Raw genomic sequence first — 26,688 nt, forward strand, 5'->3', positions numbered from 1 at the left:
TGGAAACTTCAGATGCCAAGTTTCTCTATTATTGTTGCATTGTCCTTTTGGTATCTTACAATCTAAATTGTAACGACCCCCAGTCCCAAATGCAGTTAACGTCCTAAAAATTGGTGTTAGTGGTGAGCAGTTTCTTAACTCACATTAAATAAAATTACGTACAGCTCAGAATGGTTATTGGTTGCCCTATTATTGTATAATTTCTTTTGCTCACCCTTACAATAAAAATAAGCCTTTAAAAAGATTTATGTATGTTGGTGTAAATAAGCTTGTTTCATGTTTTCATTGTTCAGGCAACTAAACCTAAAAAAGGTTCTTGTCAATGGTGGATATTTAGATTATAGAGTGGATCCTCAAAACCTTAAAGAAAATGGAGGTCAGAGAATTTGTATTCTTGCACTGGATCAAGCTGGAAGAGTAAGTTTTAGCTACTACTTCTAAAAATTATGCAAGTATATACCTTAACCACTCTTTCTGCTGATAACATGTGGCACAGTTATGGCATTAGTTAAAAATTCAGATGCATTTGGTTGCAATTATAATGCATAAAATCTCTTCAGGCCTAGAGATTCACACAATGCATTTTAAAACAAAAACTTATAGTAAAAGGGAGAAATGATTGATAAAAACAGTGTGCATATATAGTTATATAATAGTACCAGTGAAGCGTCTGGAAAGGAAAACCTACTTAGGGAAAATATGATTTGGCTCTTTTAAGATATTGATGTCTCCTAGGCGTTAAAATGACAAGCAGCGGGTATAGTGGTTTGAGCACTGAATTATTTTGGAGACTAGGCTTCACATACCTGCTCATTCACGGAAACCTACTGGGTGACCTTAGGCAAATCACACTCTCTCAGCTTCAGAACAAACCTTCTCAGAACAAATCTTGCTAAAAAAAAAAAACCATGATAGTTTTGCCTTGGGGTCATCATAGGTCGGAAATGACTTGAAGGCACATCCTTAAAACGGCCAGATTGTTTCAGCAGTGAAAGATAATTTTGGTCCTGTGTTTACTTTTCTCTAAAATACACATAATCAGAATACAAAAAAATTATCATATGTAGAATTCAAGTATATGTCTCTGAACTAAAGCTTTTTTTTGTTGCTAAACAGCTGTAAGACAGTTCTACCAGTTTTTATTCATTTTTTATTAACAATATACCTTTAAGGAAACAGGAGGAAGCATCTGCAATAGGACAAATTATGGATTGAAAATATTCAGTTTAAAGCAACTGAGTAGGATAGAAGGACAACTTTTAGAGACATGTGTAAGCCTCTCACTGTCTTTCTTCCTCTCTCTACTCTGTACTAACATTTTAGGTGTTTTGCTGGAAGTCTGCTAACAGTCCTATGAAGCAGTGCCGATGGATGTATGGCCGCCAAGTCTACATGTCTGATATTTCACTAAACAGAAATGAAATGATGTTTGTTACACAAGACGGTGAAGTGTTCAAAGGAAAATGGGTGGATGGAAATAAAAACTCAGGAAAGAAAGGTCAGCTACCTTGATAATGAGTATATCAGAGTCTTTATTATATCAAACAGTATATATATTCTACAAGTGAATTAGCTTCAGCAAAACTGCAACTTTCAGAGAACATACCTTAGGCAGTTCTGGGTCAATCTGCATAAATATGACATAAACATACAATAGTTCCCCCCTTGCCATAAAAGGTTAGAAATAAATAAAAAAAAGTTACATAGGTCATACTATTCACATAAATTCAGGCCCGTTACAGACCGCCCAAAAGGGGCGGTCTTGGGCCGCTGCTGGTTGCAACGCGGAGAAGCCGCAGCAGCCAAACCGCACGACTCCTCCGCGCTGCAAAAAAAGCGCGGAAATCGCTCTCCTTCCGGCAACCCGGAACAGACGTCGCAAGTGCCAAAGCGCGCACTCGCGACGTCTCTTCCGGGTTGTGTCAAGATGGCGGCGCCCATCTGTATAGGGCGCCGCCATTTTGACGTATTGATTACGCGCGAGGGGCAAGGCGCGTCTGAAAACGCCGCCCCTCGCGCGTAATCGCGGCGCGATGACGGCACCTCTTGTGCCCGTCTGTAACACGCCTCAGTTAGGTCCAAAGCACATTGCAGAAATAATCCAGTTTGAGACCACATTAACTGTTCTGGCTTAGTGCTATGGAACTGTGGGGATTCTAGTTTATTGTGCCACCAGAGCTCTCAGACAGAGAAGGCTAAATGTCTCACAAAACTATAAATTTATAAACAATAAATAAACCAGAATTTCCTAGCATTTAACCAGGGCAGTTAAAGAACTGTGTTTTGGACTTTAGCCAGTTTAAAATGACCAACTCATAAGGCAGTATCACATGGCTTATTGTCCAGTGACCCTTTTCCTGTGACTTTTTGAAGAAAAGCTACAAAGGTTTATTATATTTGTACCTTACGTTATGAATATTTAGTTTCCATAATGTTAGATCAGAGGTCTGAATTTCTGTATCCTGTAGGGGATGTAACTAATTCTTTTACTCTACAGATTATACTTTATCTTTTTCATGCTTGGAAGGATTTTAGCACTTGTTCTGTTTGCATCCTTGGCTTTCTAATGGCACAAACCTAGGGGCTACAAGGGACAAAAAGGCAAAAGGCTTACTTTTCTTCCTTTGGGGGGAATTTAGTACAGGGCGTCCTCAGTTGATAAGCACAGCATGAAGAAGTACGGTAACACTGTCTCTCATGTCACTACATTGCCAGGCCTGATATCAGGGAGATTGTTTTCAGGGCTAGCTATATAGTAAGGTGCAGTGAACATTGAAGTGATATAGCTCCTCTTTTCTTTCCTAGGCTGTATCTGCATTGCAGAAATCATGCAGTTTGATATACTTTAACTGCCATGGTTCAGTGCTATGGAATTCTGGGATTTGTAGTTTTGTGATATATTTAGCCTTCTCTGGCAGAGAGCTCTGGAGCCACAACAAACTACAAATCCTTGGATTTCATAGTATTCAGCCATGACAGTTAAAGCTGTGTCAAACTGCATTTTTTTGCAGTGCAAATGCAGCCTATGGCAGGGGTACAGACCGCCAGAAAGAGGCGCCAGGGAGACGCCTCTCTTTGCTGTGCAGCAGCGCTGCAGCAACCAGTTTGTGCGACGCTGCTGCACAGCAAAAAAGGAGAAGTAAATGGCGGCTCCTTTTTGCTGCGCAGCTGCAATGTCATAGCTGTGCGCCCCGTGTGGGTGGTGCTGTGCAGCTGCGACACCCTCATTACGTGCGAGGGTTACAGGGCGTGTGGGTGCTTCGCCCGCCAGGCAACCCTCGCACGTAACAAGGGCGCTGTAAAGGCCCATCTGTTGAGGGCCAGTGTCATCAAGGATAGTTCTCCTTTCTTCCTTTTTGAGCAATATTTGTTGTATCTTTGAATCACTTCTCCATTAAACACCCATGTGGAATAAAAACACAGTGGTTGAAAAATTGGCAGTAGCTCCCTTCTGTCCTCATCACAAACATTGTTTCCTTTTATTTAAAGAACATGATATACATCTTATGTTAACAAATACACAAAGTAGTGTTCAGGTTAAAATAATTTAAAAAAATCAGCCGCAATAAAGCAAGATACAAAAGCAAACAGATAAGAACCAGTAGTTACAAAATGCATGTTGAAACAAATAAGGTTTCAGCATGTGACAGAACGAATTATTGGTGGCTTATATAGTGTGTGACATGTTATTTTCACACTGCTCTCTTTATTCAGTTTAACCAGGAAAGATAGTTTTGACTAGTCACACCTGTGGCTGTGTCAACTGTTTCTAACATTCATGGCAGTAGATGTTTGGGAGATCTTGTTTCATTTTTCCTTTTTAAACAAAAGGTAAAATCTCTCTAGGTACATGTTCCTCAGGAATTTTCAGAAAGTTCTGTCTTGTTTTTGGAAACCATGGTTTCAACCCTGTTGGTTGATACTGGTCCATAATAAACCTTTCGTGGAGAGCACCGCTTCTGCATAACAGAATTAATCAGACTAACTGATGCCATCTAGTGCATTTAAGTAGCATGGGACATACATAACTCTTCCAGGAATAAGGATATTTGTTGTTAAAACAATGCAGTTTATAGAGTATGACAATATAAAATAGACCTACATTAATCTGTAATTGTCTGGGGTCTCATTTGGGTGATATGATTTGTGAAGTAATTGCTTAATATGACTATAACGTTTGAACTGCTGTCTTGGGAGTACTGATATCGTTACACCTTCAACTGAAAACATGACATGAACCAAAATATTTTCTAAACACACACATGACAAAACTGTAACTGTTGTTTGAAGAACATCAGTACATATAATTAATCTGAGCCAGGTACCTACATAAACAAAACATTTAAAATACTTTATGTTCCATTCCAAGACCTTGAGCTGTTTTTATCTCTGTGTGTGTATGTGTCTGATTGTAGAAGCATCAGTCATAACTTGGCCTTCCTACAAAATAGTCATCTCCTTAACTGACTTGTCATGTCCATATATTCACTGAAAAAATCATGCTGCAAATGAAATATGGTGTTACTACATACTGCTTTATAAGGACAGATGTTGGTCTTTTCTTATGTTCTTATGAGATCAGGTAAACTGCTTGGAAAGCACATCACGTGTTAAGCAGTAAATCTGTAACAGAAGCCAGACATGTTGCCTTTCAAATAGTGAAATCAGTTAATTATTGCAGAAAATGTTTTCTTTTTGCTTCTTCATCTGATTGTCTAATTATTTTAATCTCTATGTTTAGCAGAGATTGTCTCAAATCTTCAGAATTCCTCAAATGATATCACATCTTATGAAACCAACAATGTATATGAACGCATACGACTCGAGAAGCTTGCTTTTGTTCACAGAGCAGTCAGTGTTACCACAGATCCTAGTGGTTGTAATTTTGCTGTTTTACAGTCAGATCCCAAAACAAGGTAAGCTTAAATTATTTTGGGGAGTAACTTAACTGAAAGTGCTAGAGAAATTAGTGCTGGCATTCAAAGAATTGTTCCTACCTGAGCTTTTTGGCACATCAGTCAAGATCCTGTCTCATTAATGTTTAGCACTTGAGTTATGATTAAGTTATTCTTGCCTTCCTATGTCTGGCATTTTGCAAAGTTTTGCTATATTAAAGCAAAACTTAGCTGCAGCATGGGGCAGTATACCTGCTAGTATTAATGTGTGGAGTTGTGAATCTAAGGCTGGATCCACATGGCAAAAATAATCCAGTTCAACACTGCTTTAACTGTCCTGGCTCAAGGCTATGGAATTTTGGGAACTGTAGTTGGTTGTGGCCCCAGAGCGGAGCAGAGCCTTGAATTCCATAGCCTTAGCCAGGGCAGTTAAACTGTGCTGAACCAGATTATTTTTGCAGTTGTGATCCAGCTTCAGAATTCCCAGAATTGTGTAGCCTTGAGCCAGGGCAGTTTAAGTGGTGTCGAATCGGATTATTTCTGAATTGTGGATCCAGCCCAGATTCATTTTCCAAGACACTTAAGAAAACAGTTAAGGGGTGCGTGCATGTCCTCTCTTTCCAAGGGTTGGTACATGTATGGGTTCATGTACATGAGCGTGCACTCTTAATATGTATTTCATATGTGCCCAATTTGTACTTTTGTTAACTCAAGAAAAAATGTTTTTTAACAGATTCATGTTTCTTTTCATGTTTAAGAGGAGAGGAAAAGAAAACAATCTAGCAGCTGTTTTTTCTTGCATTAAGCATGAAGATTTTAATAGGGTGAGATTAAAATTAAAGGAAAATCCATATAATTCTGTCTTTCAGTTTATATGAAATTCCAAGTGTGTCAATGTCTAGCTTTCCTGAGGATTTTGGCAAATTGTTGGGAGAAGCAGAAGTTATGGACACCATCCATGATGTGACTTTTCAGGTTGGCACAAGGACTTTCCCTGCGCACAAGTATATTTTGGCAATGCGCTCTGATTTTTTCCGGAAGCTCTTTGCCGCTGATCACAGTTGGCTGGATCCTACTGACTTTTATCGCAAAGAAGACGATGATGTTGGTTGTGATTTGTTTGTGATTGAAAAACTTCACCCAGATTTGTTTATGTACCTTCTGCAGTACATTTATACAGATTCTTGTGATCTCCTTGTTCATGGTCACAGGCCCAAAATGGTGTACAAAGAAAGAATGGAAGAAAATGAAGACACCCTAATTAAAAATTTGAGTAAAATAACTATTCATGGGGATGCTAATAGTAAGTCTGCATTTGAGGTTTACAGAAGTAACCAAGAGCAGCTGGTAAATGAAAAACAGAAAAGTAAACCAAAATCCACTTCTAAGAAATGCAAAGGTGTTGGAGAAGAAGTAAATCTCATAAAAATGCTGCAGGTTGCTGCAAATAAATTTCGACTTGACAGTTTAAGTTCAAGGTATGCCAATGGTTTGTATACATACACATGTCTCTGTGTATTTATTCTAACAGACTGGTTCTTATGTTAAGCACATGTGCCAATGGTGCAAAAGGAAGACTACCTTTACAATGATTCCTTACAAGGTCACAGCTGCATGGCAGGTTTTTTATTTTTAAAGTAGAAGGATGTAACTCCTCTTTACTGTCTAAGGGCCAGAGCACATGGCCTGGAAGGAGTGGCCTCTGGCTGGTTCAGCCCTGACCGCGCCGGGACTGCTGCGATTGCATGGCCCACTTCCAAAGTGGGCCACTGCCGCATTCCGAAGCTGGCCGCCACAGGAGTGTATTTAATCCTTTCCTAAAAGTTCTGGCTCTCATTGCAGCTTCTGGCTGTTTTGGGGACATGTGTCATCTAAATGCCATGCCTCCAAAACAGCCAGAACTTGCATTATTTGGCCCATGCATTTCAGTCATCCTAGATGAGTCTATTTTTAAATGTTTACTTAAGAATGCAAACAGTGGCTTGGAAAACCACAGTTACATTGGAATCCTGTTGGTTTGTCCCATTTATTGCATTGTTGAATGGTGAGTCAATATGTAGATAAATGCCACAGATTCAGGGGGTCTACACTGGTCAGGACTAGCAGCATAATTTAAGCTCCAAACTGGAATGCTTTGCTTGCATTTTGAAACGTAGTTAGTGAATTATGAAATACTTGGTGTTCAGCCCTAAATCATAGCAACAAAAGCATATAAAATAGTCTGTGGCACTTTTTACCAGTGTGGGGATTACAGTAAAGCCTAGATCCGGTCCTGTGAATCTTCTGTCCATGTTGTGCAACAAGGAGTCTTTGATTGCATCCTAGAATTTTTGGCGGAAAATGTTTGGTAACATTCATGAAGACAACTGGACTTATTCCTAAAAAAGATTGGTAAACACTGCCTCGAGCTTCATTGGCCCACTATAATATGCTGAAATAATTTAGTGATGATGATTTTAATAATCTGCCATTCATCAAGGATTTCTATCAGTTGTTTCTTTTTACTCTCTTTTTTTTTTTTTTGTAAGGGGATATGATTAAGGACATAGTCATTCATTTTTTCAGGGATATAATAACTTTTCTGTGCACTGTATGAGTTAATTGTTTTATTTTGTTGTAGGCTAGATGGCGTCCGAATAGAAAATGGAAGAATTAGTATTGCCAACAGAAACAGTGGAAACAAACCAAAGCTAAACCAGAAAAAAATGTGAGTTTTAAAAAGTCAGGTCTGTGGTTAAAAAAAGGAAATTAGAAGGCCAAATATACATGGTTAGATATTTCTTTGTCAACCCTTGTGAGAGAAAAGAAACCTTGGGCCTTGTCCTTACTTCTGCCCTCTTCTTGCATTTCTTTATATCTTTTGTTCTTTTCCTGACCCCATATCGAGTGGTTTGCATATAATATTATGTCTGAGCTACAACATACACGTAAACATAGACATATCACTTCTGAGCTATAGCACGTTGAAGCAAATTATTTCTTCACAAAATTGGTTGTATTTTATATACATTAAGCTTTGTAATAAAAGAGGTTTGACTGGCAGTTCTGAACTGGAAATCATGCACAAAAATCAAAGAGTAATTGTTTGGCAGTGTACTGTGAGCTTTTCTTTGTTTTACCCTTGCTCCTACTCTTTGAAACATGTTGTCCATCTTCACATTTTCCTATTCATCTTAGAATGTAAAACTCCTGGGTAGTAGAAGATACCCTTGTATTTATCACCTCCTATTTATCAGTCAAGATAAATATCATTTTATGAAAACTGTATCATGCCTCTGAGTTTTCTATTTCATGAGTTCCAAGTTGGTTTACTTTCATAAAACATGATGTTGTGCCATGCCCTTTTGGCAGTTGCATAGTTCTAATAGTCTTTGAAATAAATGTGTTTAAACTTGTATTTTAAATGTAATGAGGACTAAATTTGATTAAGCAACTTCTTATTTACCAGTTAGTCTCTTCAAATCAAGCATGTCTTTATTTTTCAAGTTCATACCTCTGCGATGTCACCATGAAGTCTATAGATGAAAAGGAATTTCCATGCCATAAATGCGTACTATGTGCAAGACTTGGTAGGTAAATGGTAAGGTGTTTTTGTTACTTTATTAATAGTTATGTATCAATTTAATGCATGTCAAAATGAAGTTTATCTCCTTTTCAGACTACTTTCACAGCATGCTGAGCAACTCCTGGATTGAGGTAAGTGTATCATGATAGCGCATGGACATTCTATTCTTCCTTTTTAATTTATTCAAAAATATTTATTTGGGAATTATTTAGAGAAAGGAATTAATCACAAAAGATAAATTGGTAATGGACTAAAAAAAGAGGTTTGTGTTATGTAGGATCATAAAAGGCGATGATCAAAATTTAACTTTTGCATACGAACGAGGTAGCACAGTGCGATTGCAAATAACTTTCAGGTTCTTAATTGAGCACAAATACAGTGTGCCCTTGGTATCAGCTGAGGTTTGGGTCCAGGACCTTCTGTGTATATCAGCATCCATTGATGTTCATGTCCCTTTAAGTACAGTGGATAATAAAATGGTGTCCCTTATATAAAATGGCAAAATCAAGGTTTGCTTGTTGGAATTTTATATATTTTAAAAATATTTTCAAGCCATGGATGCTTGAATCCAGGGATAAAAAAATCTATGGATATGGATGCTTGATTTTTCCTTATAGCATTCCATGAAATTAGTTGCACATTAGTGATAGACGATAGATGTTAGAATTTTAATAGGAGTTTTTTTAAAAAAAAATTAGAGGATCTATAGCTCAATAGTAGGGCACATCTTTGCATGCAGTATATTCCAGTTTAAATTCTTGTGCTGGTCTATGACTGTAATAATGATGAACTGAACCAAACAGGTTAGATCCTGGTATCTCTATATATTTCCAAAACCCTGGAGTGTCAGTGCCAGTCACTGCATGAAGTACTGATCTGGATGGACTAATGGTCTGATAGAGTATAAGCCATACTGTCATACCGCTACTTTCTCGGTGAGGTATTGGCAGTCGGAATAGACAGTATTTGATTACATTGATTTGATTTGCTGGAAGACAGCTTCAGAAGAAACATATAGACGTAGTCTAAATTCTTGCATTAAACATTTGTAAACAACATCCTTTGTGTGTGGTATTGTTAAAGGCAAACTTTTACAGTCTGAGGTTTTTCCTGAAGGCTCATAGGGAAATTCTGCTGCGTCTTGATTCCTTCTAGGCATCTCGCTGTGCATCTCTGGAAATGCCATTCTCCTCAGACATCCTGCAGGTCATCCTGGATTATATTTACACTGATGAAGCTGTTGCAATAAAAGGTAGGGCATTGACATTACTAGTGTTCCTAGAAGAATCAAGTCTGGAGTATGTTGAGAAGAGCTTTGCTGAGAATGATTGGGGATAGAATAGGAAAGGGGAGAAAAGAAAAATCAGTGTTGATAGCCAAGGGCTAACTTAATGGGTTGAAACAGGTGAACATGTTCATGACATGCAAGTACAGTGCAAATGAGAACAGGGCTAATCAAAAGGGGGGGGGGGCTGCCCTGATACAGAAGGACAAAGTCAGATATTGAAGAAGCAAAATAAGTTTGTATGCATGAACTTTTCAGGGAAGGCAGACAATGAATAGTAGTCCTGGGGAGAAACATGCACATTCCAAGCACATTGTTGAAACCATTTAGGGAGGAATGGACTGCCTCATAAGGTATACGTTAGCCTGTGATCTTGGTTTAGCTAGTAGATTGACTGTAAGCAAAGCAAATGCTGAAAGCTTGTTCATGATACAATTTTTGAATGATTTCCAGAATCTCAAAATGTGGAGTTCATCTGCAACGTTCTTGTAGTAGCAGACCAGCTCCTTATGTCACGACTGAAAGAAATTTGTGAAGTAGCCATTACAGAAAAATGTGAGTTATACTTGTTATTCAGAAAGTTATTATGATATATTGTCACATACGTGAAGACAGGTTACTGATTCCCATTTTTCTTAAAAATGATCACGTTTTGCTTATTTTTAAAGGAAAATATTTAGATGTAGGAGTTCTCAAACTGTGCTGGAGGGCTTCTTCATCTTAAAGATAGCAATATCAAGTACATTTCTATACCCCTTATCAGTGCACTTAAGCACTCCCTAAGCAGTTTACAATGTGTAAGCTAATTGCCCCCAACAATCTGGGTACTCATTTTAGCAACCTTGGAAGGATGCAAGCCTGAGTTGAGCTTGAGCCCTTTTACTGGTATTGAACTCGCAACCTTATGGTTTGTGAGTGAGTGGCTGCAGTACAGGCATTTAACCATTGTGCCACCAGGGCAAGCTTTCTGATAGATAGCTAGATAGATAGTCCTCCATTATCTATCTTATGTTCCACGGTGCAGCTCTAAGAGCATATAGAGTGAATTTTAGGCCCTGTGCGTCATTTGTGCAGATGTGGAAAGCTTTTCTGGTGCCTAAAATGGTCTGTATGCACCATAAAGCACGGTCCAGAACCTTGTGCAATCAAATGAATTTGTAAATAGATTATTTCTTTACATGGGTGGTATGTAGTTGACAGTAGGTGTGAAATATTACTTTGCTTTTGTCCTAGCTTTCTATCATGCTTTCTAGGTTTTTTTGCCTTTGTTTCCAATTTCAGTTACTTTAAAGAATGCTGCTGAGATTCTGGAGTTTTCAGCCATGTATAATGCTGAACAGCTGAAGCAGTCTTGTCTGCAATTCATTGTACTAAACATGGCAGCTATACTTGAAACGAGGTAAGGGCAGGTTCTGGGCTCTGCATGATCACTTGCTCTGGTCATTTGCAATCTTGAGGGGTACAGATAGCATCTTCATATGCATCTGAATGTTTGAAAGTGTTTTCCTTAGCAGCTGTCTTCACAGGGTGGATCCAAATATCTACTTAAAAAATTGAAACTACATTTTTCCTGAATTGCTTTTATTATTTCTGATTCCAAAATATTTTTCAAAAGATTGGGAATAGGTTTTTGGAGGTTCTGTAAAAGTAACTGTGTCTCTTTTGCTTACAGTATGACAAATTTGTTACTGAATCCTTAGGTTTTCCCCACATCAGTTTCAAGTTACACGTTGTTACATGCTCTTCCCTTTATCTGAAAGCTCTTGGCCTTCTCATTTCCATTCATCAGATCTATTATTTCATCCATTTTGTTGCTTACACTTTCTGCTTGTGTGCTTTGTACAGGCAGCTTCCCAATTTGGCTGCCTAGAGTAATTTTTTGCTAAAATGCAATAAAGTATAACAGTGGTACTCATATTTTGTACAACTTTGTACAATATGTGAATGTTGCATTCCTCCCCCTCCCATTTGATATAGTATATGAATAAAAATATTTTGTTTATTTAGTGTGTGTTTTTTATTTGCACATTCATGTACATTCAGATTTTAACATTTTATAAGGAAATAACATTGTTCAAATTAGAACAGTTTTATTTAAGTAAATTCTATATTTAACTCAACGCGTGTGAAAATTTTACATTTAAAAAATTTGGGAGGAGGAGGTGGGATCAGGGCCTTCAACTCTTTTGACCTCCCCTTGAGAAACTCTTGTGCCCTCTCCCCCTGGGGGTCCCACCTCACTGTTTGAGAACCATTGAAGTATAAGATTAAAAAGACTGAAATTGATGGGACATGGATGAACAGAAATTAACTAATTCCTTTTGTTTTAGATTGAACTAATGCTGGATTAAACCATATGTCTAAAGAGTCATTACTCTGTCCAGCTCCCATTTCTCTTCTTAAAATCATGCCTTACACCTGCATAGTTTTTTCTATACTATCATAGCATTTTCTGTCTGTATGTTGCCAGGGCTTAGGAAAGGTTTTGTGATATTCATACTACTATTCAAGAAAATTGTCATGTAAACATTCTGGAAATGTACCTAAGACAAAAACCAACCAACCAACAGTGTTTGCTAGGGTATTTACAGATCTAGGCCCTGTGATAGCTAGCTATTGTATGTACTCGTCTATAAGTCTAAAAATTTATGCCCAAAAATTTATGGTCCAAGTTGATGGAGCAGGAAGAGAGGAATAGCTGAAGGCCATTGCCAAACAGATTGTTAAACTACAAGGCCGTATAGTTAAATATGAGTAGGCATGTATTAATAATGTGTATGTATGTATACCATGATGGAAATTTCTGCGGTAACGTATGTTGTGGTGATTTATGATTTCTTTAATTATTTTAAAAAATTTGATTTAAAAAAATTAAAAAAAATGCCCAAAAATTGACCCCAAAATCCCAGGTTGATTTATTTATGGATCACTATGGAAACATAATAGCAGCTCTTTCAGATTTCCCCATGTGATGTGGAGAGGAGTTTAGCAAGAAAGAGCCAAGCAGAAAGAGTCCTGGGTGATTGATTGCTATTGCTGTTTGTTTAAGAGTCTCCCTCTTGTCCACGTGTCTGGATGAAATGATGAAGAAAAGCCTCAGTGAGAGTCTCTCTTGCCATACGCACACATACACACATTGAGAGCCTCCAAGTTTTACCCTCGACCTATCCATGGGTCATGGCAAAATCCATAATTTTGCCCCCAAAACCTAACCTCAACTTATACATGAGGTCGACTTATAGTTGAGTATATACGCTACTTCCCTCACTTTAGAATTTTGTTCTTTCAGTTAGATTATAAGTACAGCGTGTGCTTTTAGGATCTGAATATTGAAAACAAAGAATACCACATAATTCTCTTTCATTTCTCTTCATTTGGACACAGTTCAGATAGTACCTCCATCGAGAGTGAATGGATAAGAAATTCATTCAGTATAATTGTTTCTGCAATTTTACCAGCATAACATCCCCCAAAACAACAAGGAAAATTCGACAGGTTTGAGAGCAGGAATGTAGAATTTCTGAAATTGAGTGACATGGAGTTCCATTGAAAAGAATGCATGCTTTAGGGGAAAATTCATAAAAATCCATACCATATGGAAAAGTGTTCATACAGGTGGAAACAGTACTGAAAATAGTGCATACATATAGATTATACAGAAAAAGTTTGGGAAAATGCAGCCATTTGGAAAATTATGAACGAAAATGCGTATAAGAGGAAAAGTATTTGCAAAAATGTAATCAGTTTTTGTGATACATTTTAAGAATAATCTAAAAGTGGAGATGGAATCAGCCTGAACTGAACTCATGACTGAAGCAGATCCAAAATAAATAGATCTGCCTACCCCTACCACTGAGTTGCAATTAAACTGCCATTTGATGTCTTATTTATCTTAGGGCTCTGGATGTTTTAAGTGAGGATGTCCTGAAAGACCTTTCTGTTGCTTATAGGAAAGCGGTAAGTTCTACCATTAATTAGTTGAAACACACAAAATTTTAAAATGAATTCTAAAATGCAGTAATCATTATTCTTGGAGCCATGTTTCAGCATACAGCCCTTAAAGTGTGCTTTAAATTGGTTGTCTTCTATTTTTAAAAAAAAAAATACAACAACTCTCTTGCCATATTTTCTAACCATGTAGCACTGCTATTGGTCTTCTATTTCAATCAGTGTTGCTAAAAATACATGATAGAATAATCCTAGTAAAGCTACAAATGCCAGGAGAGCTAAATTCATTTTTAAACTCTAAAACTCTGGAAGTGTCATGTGTCATTATCATCGCTGCTGCTGCTGCTACTAGTAGTACTAACTTTCTATGCCACATTCACACACCTCTGCCAAATTGGGATTGAAGGCAGTTCGTGAAATACAACAAATACAGTATTCTTGGAACTGTGCTCTTTATTAAGTCTAATGGATGAGTCAGCTTGTTCTCTTAATAGTCTAAGGGGGATACAGATCGGTACTTTGTGCTGACCTGTGGGGAGAGTCACAGTGTAGTGTCCGCATGCTCAGTGTCATGACCCCATCCCCATGGCACCATTTTGTTGCATGCCTGTTTACATTGCATGCTCCATGATGATGCCACTGTTGCACAGTGCCCAGACGGTGTAGCGCAAAAGGGGCATCATGATGGCACACCGGCGTGCCTATGACATCCCTTCCAGGATGCTGAAAAGTAGCTGCTTTTCATGACTTCTTGTGTCCTCCAGAAGCCGTGGTGCGGCCCCAATCTGGGACGAAAAGGAGCAGCTTCATGCCGCCTGTCTGTATAGCCCTTTAGTTACTAAAGTGAATATCTTACTAAGGTCCAAAACTCACTGCAAAAATAATCCAGTTTGAGACTGCTTTAACTGCCCAGGGCTAGTGCCAGAGAATCCTGGGAATAGTAGATTATTATGGCCCCAGAGCTCTCTGACAAAAAAAGGTTAAATGTCTCACAGAACTACAGTTCCTAGTATTCCCTAGTATTCAGTCAGAGACATTAAAGCATTCTCAAACTGGATTATTTCCTGTGTGTTTTGGACCTAAGTCACTTTATTTGGATATAGCTGTAAAATTAATGGTGTGCAGTACAATGGATTAATAAAATAGAATACACAGGTTTTTCCCCCCATGTAATTAGTAAATGAGAACTTGGGCAGATGGCTTTGTGCATTGTCTTTATGAGGTAGGTGCATATGCAGATACATATCCTTAAATAAAGGCAGCGTGGAAAGTATCCTTATCTCATCACACTTTAAACTGTGACGGTATTTCAAAATGTACTGTGGCAGAGAGTTTTAATATCTGAATTTAGTACCTACCTGTTTTTCCTAGTGTTAAGGCTTTAAAATAATTTATAATGTTACAGATCCCTGCTATGGTCAGAAGAGTAATTACTCCATACCAAGGTGGCCCTGATATAAGTTATTTGGAGCCTGAGGAAGGAGAAACGTTTGTCTTTCTGAAAGAAGAACTAAGTACAGAACACACTTCTCAGTAAGTCATCCTTTTCTTCTGATAAATTGAGTAATGTAGTTTGTGTGCACAGAATAAACTTATAAAAATTGAAGTTATTTGATAAGTAATAAATTGTCCTTTGTAATTAGAGCCCTTTTTGGTTTGGAAAACGGGTACGGGGGCATGATGTATTAAGAAAATGTTCTGGATCCTGCAGTGAAGTAATCCACAGCTGTATAGGTTATACCATCAATCCTCACTATCCACGGATTCTTTATCCATAGCTTGAAAGTATTTAAATAATACATAAAGTCCAAACTTTGATTTTGCCATTTTTATATAAGGAGCACTATTTGTATATTTATATCAGGTTGTAATCCTGCCTCGATCCACCTAGGAGAGAGGGGAAAATATAAATAATTTTTTAATTATTTTTTATTTCGCTTTCCATTGGTTTTAAAGAGACTTGAACATCCAGGGATTTTAGTATCCATGGGGTGGGGGAGTGTCCTATCACTGAACCTCACTGGATACCAAGGCCCCACTGTATCCCTCATGCATCAAGCTTTGTATTGTGCTTTTTCTGGATCTGGCAAATCCACAATGAGTTCTATACTCTCACTTCACTGAGCAAGAAGAGATGGAGAAGGGGATGATGGAGATGTGTGCAACATGCAGAGCTCTGGCATAACTTTACAATGACAAATAATCTTTTAATCTTGCCATCAATTAAACATGTATTGAGTATCATTTAAAGACTGAGACAGGAAAAAAATAATCATGATGGCGGAATACAGACTGCCCAAAAAAGGTGGTCTGCCGGTGTGCCTCCTTTTCCGCCGGTGGGAAGCCTCAGCAGATAAACTGCATGGTTTCCTGCCGGCAAAGAAAGAACCTGCAAAAAGTGGGTTCATTTCCTGGCGTGCTTGTGACACCCGAGTGCGCTGCGATGATCAGACGCTAAGTGTCCGTCGCGTCAAAATGGCGGCACCCATGTGTACAGGGTGCCGCCATTTTTATGCCCTCGTCATGTGCTAGAGGTGAGGCACGTATGGGTGGTGCGCCCTCGACCAACCCCTAGCACGTGACGGGAGTACACTTTAGGCCCGTCTGGATCGGACCGATGTTAGGAAAATCCTGACTGGACAGAATGTCATATGAAAGAAAAGTATTTATATGTGCAATTCAAAAAGTATGTAAAACCTTAATAAATGTGTGTTTTTAATTTAAACCAGGGAAGCTCTTCTCAAAAAAGCTAAAGCAAAGGCTAAAAAGAAGCCTCGAAGACGGTCAGACAGCTCGGGTGGATATAATCTGTCAGATATTATCCAGAGTCCACCCTCCAAAGGTTAGTGGCAAAGAAGCTTCTTTGACAGCGTCATTTGTGGATGACATTCTTTGTGAGGCTGAAACCCTAATCCACAGTGCCAGGTTCATTCTGTGATGCTGAACACTGCAGCACATCCATCTTAACATGGGTGTGGTCTAATTTCATTGCACATTAAGAGTGTGCATCTGTTTATTGTCATGCAGTGAATTCCATTCATATTAATACTTTCCTGCGTGTGACCTCTAGGACACCCTTAATTTGAAAGGATCTGGGGTTGTCACTGTATCTTACATGTATAAGTGCTACTATCCTTCTCTTTCCATTCCATTCCATTCTTTCAATTACACTTTGGCTCGTTCCGCACGGGCCTATAGTACGCACTCCGCGCGTACTAGGGTTAAAAAGGGGCGTCACTTCCTGATGCCCCTAACTCTAATACACGCAGAGCGCGCACAAAATGGCGGTGCCCATTCCACACGGGCGCCGCCATCTTGACTTAGCGGACCCGTTGCATCCGCACATCGTGTGGCACAAATGACGCCACGAGTGCGCCATTGGCACCTCGCGATGTCATAAGTGCGCCGCAACAAGAAGCGCCATTTTGGGGGTTCTTTTTGCAGCGCGGAGGAGCCACGCGGTTTGGACGCTGGGGCTCCTCCGCGCTGCAAATGATCGTTTTGGGCGGTCTGTAACGTGCCTTTGTTATGTATTGTATAACTAGAACATTAATGTGTAACTAGAACTAGGTAACGAGCAGCATTTTGCTAAAGATGTGCAGATTTTGCCTAGAGATTGCGGAGAGCTGATGCTGAAATATACAAGGCTTTAGCAAAATGGTGCCCATTACCTAGTTCGAGTTACACATTAATGTTATAGTTACACAATACATTAAAGCATTTTTCATTTTCAAGTCTCAGTTTAATCTGAACTCCCAAGTACTCTGGGAGGGGCCCAGTGCCCTTCAAGGAGCCATTTAAAACAGGGGAAACAAATGGGGCATACACTTCTGCTCCATTCCTCAAAGTGTACCATTGTATAGTAAAGAGGAAAACCAAGACTGCCATGAGGAAGAGAACTGCTACACCAGTTTTGGTGTTGTAAACGCACCTTAAGTAGGTGAATGAGTGGTCCCCTGAAAACAAGGGTCAGATCAGGGCTGCGTCTTTCAAAATCAAGCAAGTGGACAGTCTAGGATAGCATTTCCCACCCAAAACAGGTTTTTATCCAATGAAACTTTATATTGCCAGAATATGGTACCAGTTTTGCATTTAAAAGTTGCTGATGATCATTTTCCTCTTACACATACAGGGATAGTGAAACTTGACAAAACTAATTCTGTTGAATCTCTTCCTGAGATGCTGATGTCTGATTCTGAAGGAAGCTATGTGGGAGTGAACAGCCCTAGAGATCTGCAGTCTCCAGACTTTACAGCAGGATTCCATGCAGATAAGGTTGAGGTTAGAGTCTGCTGAACCATTTTTACATCTATGCTTGTTAATTAAATGAAACATAACATGAGGAACCACACTAGTAGCTGATTTATAAAAATGCCATATCATGTGTGAATCTGGGAGGGTATTCAAGTTAGGCCACAGCTAACAAAATGAACTTCAACAGGGAGAAATGTAATGTACTGCACTTAGGGCAGAAAAATAAAATTCACAGATATAGGATGGAGGACACTTGGCTGAACGAGACTACATGTGAAAGGGATCTGGGAGTCCAAGTAGACCACAAGTTGAACATGAGTCAACAGTGCAATGCGGCAGCTAACAAGGCCACTGTGATTTTAGGCTGCATCAATAGAAGTATAGTGTCTAGAATAGATCAAGGGAAGTAATAGTACCACTCTATTCTGCTCTGGTCAGGCCCCACCTGGAATATTGTGTCCAGTTCTGGGCACCACAATTTAATAAGGATGTGGAGAAACTAGAGCATGTCCAAAGGAGGGCGGCTAAAATGGTGAAGGGCCTGGAAACGCCTTAGGGAGCTGGGGATGTTTAACCTGGAGAAGAGAAGGTTAAGAGGCAGTATGATAGCCCTGTTTAAATACTTGAAGGGATGTTTCATTGAGGAGGGAGCTGACTTGTTTTCTGCTGCTCCAGAGACTAGGACCCGGAGCAATGGATGCAAGCAACAGGAAAAGAGATTCCACCTCAGCATTAGAACTTTCTGACAGTAAGGGCTGTTTGACAGTGGGACACACTCCCTCGGAGTGTAGTAGAGTCTCTTTCCTTGGAGGCCTTTAAGCAGAGGCTGGATGGCCATCTGTCGGGGATGCTTTGTCTGGGAGTTCCTGCATGGCAGGGGGTTGGACTGGATGGCCCTTGCGGTCTCTTCCATTCAGTGATTCAAAATTTTAGAGGTCCTGTGTCAAACTCATGTGTTGGATTTGTATAGACTTGGCCTATGAATTGTGAAGATGTTACTTCTTTGCTTTGGTCTGCTGGTTTTCAGTCTTTAATGTTTTCTTCTATGAAAAAATCTTTAGGTTGTATACATTTTATTTATTTGTGGTCAATTTTCTTAATGTTGTGCTTTTCAGGCATGTTAGGTCCTGTTCAGAGCAGCCATTAAGAGCAGCCTGGGGGCATAGTTGGGGCATTGTGTCCACATGATGCATGTCCTGACTCCGCACCCGGGGCGCCATGATGCCATGCGCTGCTCCACATGGCATGTGGCATCATGGCACTCCTCCAGCACCGTGTCTATACGTCCCAGTGCCAAAGGAGCGCCTCCAAGCCATGGCACTGCAGCTATGGTGCCTTTCCAGGGCACAAAAAGGAGCTGCTTTTTGCAGCTCCTTTTTGTGCCTTGGAAAGGCCAGATCAGGGCTGCAGTTTGTGGTTGCCGCGGCCCCTATCCGGCCAAAGAAGGGGCGGCTCCATGCCACCCCTTTGGGGCTGTCTGAACAGCTCCTTAGATTCTTAGTCCCATTAGTCCTAGCAAGCGTGGTTGGTTGTTGAGGAATAATGACAAGTGTAGTCCAAAATATCTGGAGGGCATTAGCCTGGGGAAGGCTCAGCCATGATGTATGAACTTGTATAATTTAAATATAAAATGTGTATTTTATACATTAATATAAAGAATATGCAAATGGATCTTGTAGCACCTTTGAGACTAACTGAAAGAAAGAAGCTGGTAGCATGAGCTTTCATAGACTTGAGTCCACTTCCTTGGGTGCATCTACAAAAACTCATGCTACCAGTTTATTGCTTTCAGTTATTCTCAAAGTTCCTACAAGATCCCTTTGCATATGGATTTTCCAGACTAACACAGCCATTTTTTTGTAATCTAAAGAGGTTATTCTTGGCGGAATATAGCACTGATATGTACCCGTCTTTTTTAACCTGTTAAAGCATCATGCACATAACTTAATTTTCATGGAATATGGAGTCACTACATTATATCAGAGCCAAGAGCATCATTTAAGACAGTAGAACATTAGACATGTTAAATGCCAAATACTGCTCCCATGGTAACCTAGTTGTTAAACTCAAGGGTGTTAAAAGTAATGCAATGTGATATAAGGAACAAATGTTAAAAGGAGAAGGAAAATTCCTCTGGGCATGTGCAAACTTTTGGACATGCCTAAAGTACTTCTTTAGCTATTAAAGATAAAAACTCAGTATTTGACTTTGTTCTTTTCTTAGATGTGTTAATTGATGCGAATATCACTTCTTAAAATGGTAAAATTGTAGTCTTTGATTTCAGGTGAAAGAGAAAATGTATGTTTCTAATACAGTTCCACATGTCAACAAAGAGGTGAAAACTTCTGATGGAACATCAACACAAAAAATATCGCTTCCACAGTCCATTCCTAATAACAAAATCACCTCTGCAAGTTCTTCCAACTGGGTTGTCAGTTCTTTCAGGTATATGAAAGATCCTCTATGTGTTCCCATGTTTCACAAGACCTATTCCATGACAGAGTGAGTCTTCCTTGTCTGGATTGTCGGGAATTCCAAAATCTGAAATACTCCAAAATTGTCCACATGGGTGGCTGAGATAGTGACCCCCTTTGCTTTCTGGTTTAGTACACACAAACCTCCTTTCATACGCAAAATTGTTTTAAAATGTATAAAATTGACTTCAAGTATATAAAAATATTCAAAAATTCCAAAAATAAAAAAAAATCTGAAACCCTAGATACTTCTGATCCCAAGCACTTTGGATAAGGGAGACTAAATCTGTATTGAAATTCATGTGGTGTGGCAGGATTTTGGAATGAGAACTTCCTCCTTCCCCAGTAAAAGGTATTGCTTGTATACAACTAGTTGATAACATGATTTCTGAAGAATCAAATGGCCAGATAATTTTGTGGTAGTTGTGATCATTACACTAAAAGAAGTTATGTGGCTCTGCGCTGAGCCTTCCCCTGCCTTCGGTGGAAATCATTACAGCCTTTGCTGTGCACAGATTGCAGCTAGGACTTGTCATCTAAGGATCTAATTAGTAGGAAGTTTTAAAAGAAATATAACTAAACTTCACATTAACTAAAATGCTGGGCTTGACATACTTTGTCCAGCATAGACAGTATACCTAGAAGTGTCCTTGGTGTGTGTTTCCTGGATAAAAAAAGTTTGTTTGAAAACATTCTATTTGAGGTTTGCCATAATTGAGGAAGTGGACATAAATTATACATCTGTTAGAAAATGTATGCAAGATATAGAAGACTTCTGTAGTGTTTGGCTTCTGGAGTATAAGTAAAAATGGATGTCTTGAAAAGTAACAGTTTGTAATTATTTTTTCTTCAGTCCTGCCAGTCCTCCTACTATGGATTTAAGAACTATCATGGAAATTGAAGAAAACATGCAAAAATGTGGAAGCTTGCCAAAGATAAATTCGGGGTTAGTAAAACACAAGGCTTAATAAAAAAAAAGTGTAAGAGTGAATTGTGCTAATGCGAATCACAGTTTTAGCATCCTGATCTTTGGATAGCTTTTAAAAACTTTATTTTGGAAATAACTGTGTTATGAAGTTTCCGTTCTCGTTCACCTGATGATGATGAAGTAATATCTGTGTTGCTTCATTAGCATTGCTTATTACTTGCATGAATGTCTGATCACAGGTCAGGTGTGGTTTTTTTTAAAAAATGGATTTGATAGATATGAGAAACAGAGCACTCTTCCCCTTCCTTTATATATTTAGAATGTATGGTTTATATTCTGTTCTAGAATTGGTTTGATGAACTGGTTCCCATTTTTATTTTTTCATTTTTAGTAGACCTACTCCTCATGGAGGCAAGCTTTCTCAGAAGCAAAGGAAAATGATTGCCCTGGCTGCAAAGGACAGTAGCCCAGATTTTGTGCCAGATGTAGTCTTGCCACCTACATCCCCCAAAACTGCAAAATCTGGAAATGTCTGGTATGTGTTTGTTTGTTTTGGTTGTATTAGTGTGCGTCAGATTCCATTTCAGTTTTTAACATAGGCCTTGTTTCATCCTAATAGGATTGTCCCACATTTAATTACAACTTAAACTTTAATAAGCTTAAACTTCAGTAGCTCTGTGGCAAAGCGTATTTTTTGCATGCAGAATGTTTTAGGTTCAGGCCATTACATTTCTAGATATGATTTCAGCAAACATCTGTAGAACTGTCACTTGTTGGTCAACTCTAAACCATGTTGAGCTGTACATTTTCTAAACCATATTGAGCTGTACCAATCAAATGAAGTGTTAGAATGTGACTACTCTAGAGTATGTAATTTGTAACTACTCAGTTATTTTTCTCTGCAAAAGTGACTTGCATTCAATAGAAAAGCTTACTTTTTTCTTTTATACTTTAAGAGAAAAGACCAAGTCACACACTCTCAGCCTCAGAGGAAGGCAATGGTAAACTCCTCTCTGAACAAATCTTGCCAAGTAAATCTTGTGATAGGTTTGCCTTAGGATCGCCATAAGTCAGAAGCAAGTTGAAAGCACACAACAACAAAAATCACAATGAAAGCAATTAAAAAGAAAACTGCTACTATCATATTGTTTTTAATAAACATTTATGATGCAACCATACTCTCTGTACTCAATGCAGTTCTGAGCACTATATATCAGAAAGGAGCTAGAAAAGTTGCAGAAAATGGCATCTGGAATTATTAATAAAAAGGATGACAGTATTTGGCCCTTTATAGCTTACACAAAAGGGGACTACACTATAGAGGTGTTTTTGCACACAGTGTGGAGAAAGTGATGCCAACGTCTCCGAAGCACTCATTTTCAAAACATCCTATCCTCGTTTTCCATTTATTAAATAGAGTGGAGAATCTTTTTGGCCTTAGGACTCCTTTCTGACCTTACAGTGATCCTAAGGCAAACCTATCACATGATTTGCTTGGCAAGATTTATTCAGTTGGTATTCTGTATGGCTCAGTATAGTGTAGTAGTTTCACTTGCAGAATTGTGCTACAGCTGGCCATTTACTGGCCCTTGGACGTACTATAGAGACACTATAGTTTCCCCTCATGATCATCCCATGCCTCGTGGTGAGTGAGAAGAGGAATAAGAGGAATATACAGAATAAATAAAGAGATAGTACAGGAATACCTGGTTAATCTAAATGAATATAAGTCTCCAAGACCAGATGAACTACATCTGAGGGTATTAAAAGAAGTGGCAAATGTAATATCGGAGCCATTGGCAATAATCTTTAGAACTCCTGGAGGAGGGCAAACTTTGTCCCTATCTTCAAAAAGGGAAACAAAAAGAGGATTACAACAATTATCATCCAGTTAGTAAACAGAGAATCTGTGAACATCTAGAAGACAATGCCATAACCACAAAAAGTAAACATGGGTTTCAGAGAAGCAAGTCATGCCAGACAAATCTGATCTCTTTTTTGATAAAATTACAATCTTGTTAGATAAGGGAATGCTGTGGATATAGTGTATCTTGATTTCTGTAAGGCCTTTGACAAGATTCCCCATGACATTCTTGCAAACAAGCTTGTAAAACGGGGGCTACACAAGGTAACTGTTAGGTGGATTTGTAATTGGTAGACTGGCCGAACCCAAAGGATGCTTCAGCAATGGCATCTTTTCATCGTGGAGAGAAGTGACCAGTGGGGTCCCATAGGGTTCTGTCCTGGGCCTAGTGCTATTCAACATCTTTATCAATGACTTGGATGACAGAATTGGGGGCATACTAATCAAATTTGCAGATGACACCAAATTAGGAGGAGTAGCAAATACCCCAGAGGACAGGATCAAAATTCAAAATGATCTGAATAGACTAGAAAGCTGGGTCAAAGCTAACAAAATGAAATTCAACAAGGAAAATTTAAGGTACTGCACTTAGGGCAGAAAAATGAAATGCACAGATATAGGATGGGGGACACCTGGCTGAACGAGACTACATGTGAAAGGGATCTAGGAGTCCAAGTAGTCCACAAGTTGAACATGAGTCAACAGTGTGATGCGGCAGCTAAAAAGGCCGATGCAATTTTAGGCTGCATCAATAGAAGTGTAGTGTCTAGATGAAGAGAAATAATAGTTCCACTCTATTCTGCCTTGGTCAGGCCTCACCTGGAATACGGTGTCCAGTTCTGGACACCACAATTCAAAAAGGATGTTGACAAATTGGAGCATGTCCAAAGGAGGGTGACTAAAATGGTGAAGGTTGTGGAAACCGTGCCCTATGAGGAATGGCTTAGGGAGCTGAGCATGTTTAGCCTGAAAAGAGACAGTTAAGAGGTGATATGATTGCCCTGTGAAGGCGTGTCACATTGAGGATGGAGCCAGCTTGTTTTCTGCTGCTCCAGAGATTAGAACACAGAACAATGGATGCAAACTACAGGAAAAGAGATTCCACCTTAACATTAGGAGGAACCTCCTGACAGTAAGAGCTGTTCAATGGGGGAACACACTCCCTTGGAGATTGGTGGAGTCTCCTTCTTTAGGTCTTTAAACAGAGGCTGGATAGTCATCTGTTGGGAATGCTTTGATTGTGAGTTCCTGCATGGCAGAGGGTTGGACTGGATGGCCCTTGTGGTCTCTTCCAACTCTACGATTCTATGATTCTGTAAGTCAGAGAAATAATTGGCTATGACACTGTAGCCAGATGCGAAATTGGGGACTGCTGAGGTCATCCTGAGATCTCAGCAGATTATATATATATATATATATATATATATATATATATATAATCATTTCCTGTCTAGCTATGGGCAAGTGAAAGGTGGATTTATGCCTATGTGTGCCACTAACATGCTGCTAGCCTGGGTGTGTTTCTTTTAGGCCACTTCAGTTAGGTTAAAGCTACTTTAAAATCTTTATGTCTATAGATAAGTGACTTCAGACTTAGCATTGAAGTGGTCAGTGGTCTCCACCCTTAAAAGCTGGCATAAACTCATTGTTTTTTTTTTGTTTGTTTTTTTAGCAGATTCAAGGTGCCATTCCCATCTGATTTGAGGCCCCTTTCACAGTACACAATTACTATGCGCTATGATCCCTTTTTAACTGCCATGCTGCATCCTATGTAACCTTGGAGTTTGTAGTTTGATCAGAGGCAGTAGAGGAAATCTCTGGATGAGAATTCTAAATACCTCTTGCTAAACTGCAAATTCTAGAATTCCACAAGATGTTGCTGTGGATTTAAACTGGAACCATAGCTCTATCACTGTGTTGTGTGAAAGAGCCCTAAGACTAAGAGCACTCACAGGCAGTGATACAATACATCTATCCAACTGCAGATAACCTGCAAATTATCTACTGAAACAAAATATTCTTACTAGTATTACACTTTCTGTATAAACAAGAAAAGTAGCTACAATTTTTGTATGGAACTCCTTGTCCCTGCTCCCAGTTTATAGACACTACACAGTGTTGGAGGCCACATTTGGATAAGAGTTATAGATGGGAGGTGGGTGTTTTGTCTCCTAAAACCATTAGGTGAACATGGTAAAAATGTTCTTAAAAAAAAAAGATGGAGAGAAGAATCCAACATGGAAGAAGAAGCAACTGGATCAGAAGTCAAGTGAGTTGCAAAACAAAAAGAGAGAGGATAGTAGATATGTTTGTGTATTTTTACTTAATTTTTATAGAATACTTATACTCTAGTCTAACTTAGCATTTATTGCAGTTTTGAAACTGTTTCATAATTTCACTTCAGTTTTACTTTTAAACTAAAACTACTTTAAAACTACTTTTAAAAGGGACATTCAGTGAAAATATTATGTTAAAAGGTGCAAGGAAACTTTGCCACCTATTATGTAGGGTGGATCACGGCCCCTGGGGGCTTCCTGTGCTAGAAAAAGGTCAGTATGGGGGAATCGGGGTGTATCAGGGGCTGCAAAATGAGGTGTTGGGGAATTATTATATTGATGTTTAGGTGTAATTTTTGGTGCAGTTTAAAACAGACATGGTTCTTCAGTTCAGTCAGTGTTGAGAGAAGCACTTATTGAACCTTCCATTTTGATATAAAGAACTGCATTTTAGTACATATCTAGTTTTGTACAATGAGACAAACATTATTTCATGTATTTTATTATTTCATGTAATTATTTTAAAACTTACTAAAATTATTTGGTGTAATTATGTTAAAACTTGGGTAAATTTTGAATAGGGTCTGGGAAATCAACAAAATGTGATCAGGAATACTCAGGAAAATAGCAAATAAAATTTGGACAAGTCCTTGGTATAGGAAGTTATTATTTTTTTTTTATTTTTTTCTTGTTTTATGCTGATATCTATGAGTTTACTCTTGTTCACATTTAACTAGGCTTGCCATAACCCGGCGGCCCCCGTGCCATTCACGGTTTCGGGGGGCCTCTCCCGGTCACGGTCCGGTTTGGACCCCCACCCGTGCCTTGTTCCCGGTTTGGGGAGTCCGCTCCGGCCATTGCTGCTGCCGCTAATGCGGCTGCTGCGGCGCCAACCCACCTCCTCCTCCTCCTCCAGCTCCACCTTCCTCCTCTTCCTTGGCGGGCCGGCGGCAGAAGCGCCGCTGCCACCGCGCCCCCACTGGGAGGGCTTGCGCGCTGCCCAGGCCTCAGTAGGGGCCAGTGGCAGCGCGCGCGCCTTCCCCATTCCCTCTGCGCGCACGCACACGTGCCTGCCCCGCTTCCCTTCCTCCCGCGCCAGCCATCCTAAGGAGGAGGAGGAAGGAGCCGGAGGAAGGGTGCCTGAAGGCCAGGGCAGAATTGGGCCACAGAAGGAGGAGGAGGAGGAAGAGGAAAGCTGA

General features: G+C 39.3%; 1 protein-coding gene across 2 annotated transcripts in view; it reads left to right on the forward strand.

Moving 5' to 3' along the window:
- Positions 1-26,688, forward strand: part of LOC121917388 (inhibitor of Bruton tyrosine kinase-like) — a 69,304-nt gene that overhangs the window by 23,494 nt on the left and 19,122 nt on the right. The window contains exons 9-25 of one of the 2 annotated variants that reach the window (XM_042443329.1): positions 294-417; positions 1,324-1,498; positions 4,742-4,916; positions 5,765-6,373; positions 7,516-7,602; positions 8,382-8,464; positions 8,554-8,591; positions 9,616-9,712; positions 10,199-10,300; positions 11,027-11,144; positions 13,642-13,702; positions 15,099-15,226; positions 16,423-16,535; positions 17,826-17,974; positions 20,232-20,392; positions 21,275-21,367; positions 21,741-21,884. In XM_042443329.1, coding sequence (XP_042299263.1) covers positions 294-417; positions 1,324-1,498; positions 4,742-4,916; positions 5,765-6,373; positions 7,516-7,602; positions 8,382-8,464; positions 8,554-8,591; positions 9,616-9,712; positions 10,199-10,300; positions 11,027-11,144; positions 13,642-13,702; positions 15,099-15,226; positions 16,423-16,535; positions 17,826-17,974; positions 20,232-20,392; positions 21,275-21,367; positions 21,741-21,884 — 2,457 coding nt within the window. Of the gene's footprint in view, positions 1-293; positions 418-1,323; positions 1,499-4,741; positions 4,917-5,764; positions 6,374-7,515; positions 7,603-8,381; positions 8,465-8,553; positions 8,592-9,615; positions 9,713-10,198; positions 10,301-11,026; positions 11,145-13,641; positions 13,703-15,098; positions 15,227-16,422; positions 16,536-17,825; positions 17,975-20,231; positions 20,393-21,274; positions 21,405-21,740; positions 21,885-26,688 lie in introns of those variants that run through there. The other variant, XM_042443328.1, reaches the window with a different exon arrangement.

This window comes from Sceloporus undulatus, unplaced genomic scaffold (assembly GCF_019175285.1).
Source record: "Sceloporus undulatus isolate JIND9_A2432 ecotype Alabama unplaced genomic scaffold, SceUnd_v1.1 scaffold_16, whole genome shotgun sequence".
In the NCBI taxonomy this organism is placed as follows: Eukaryota; Metazoa; Chordata; class Lepidosauria; order Squamata; family Phrynosomatidae; genus Sceloporus; species Sceloporus undulatus.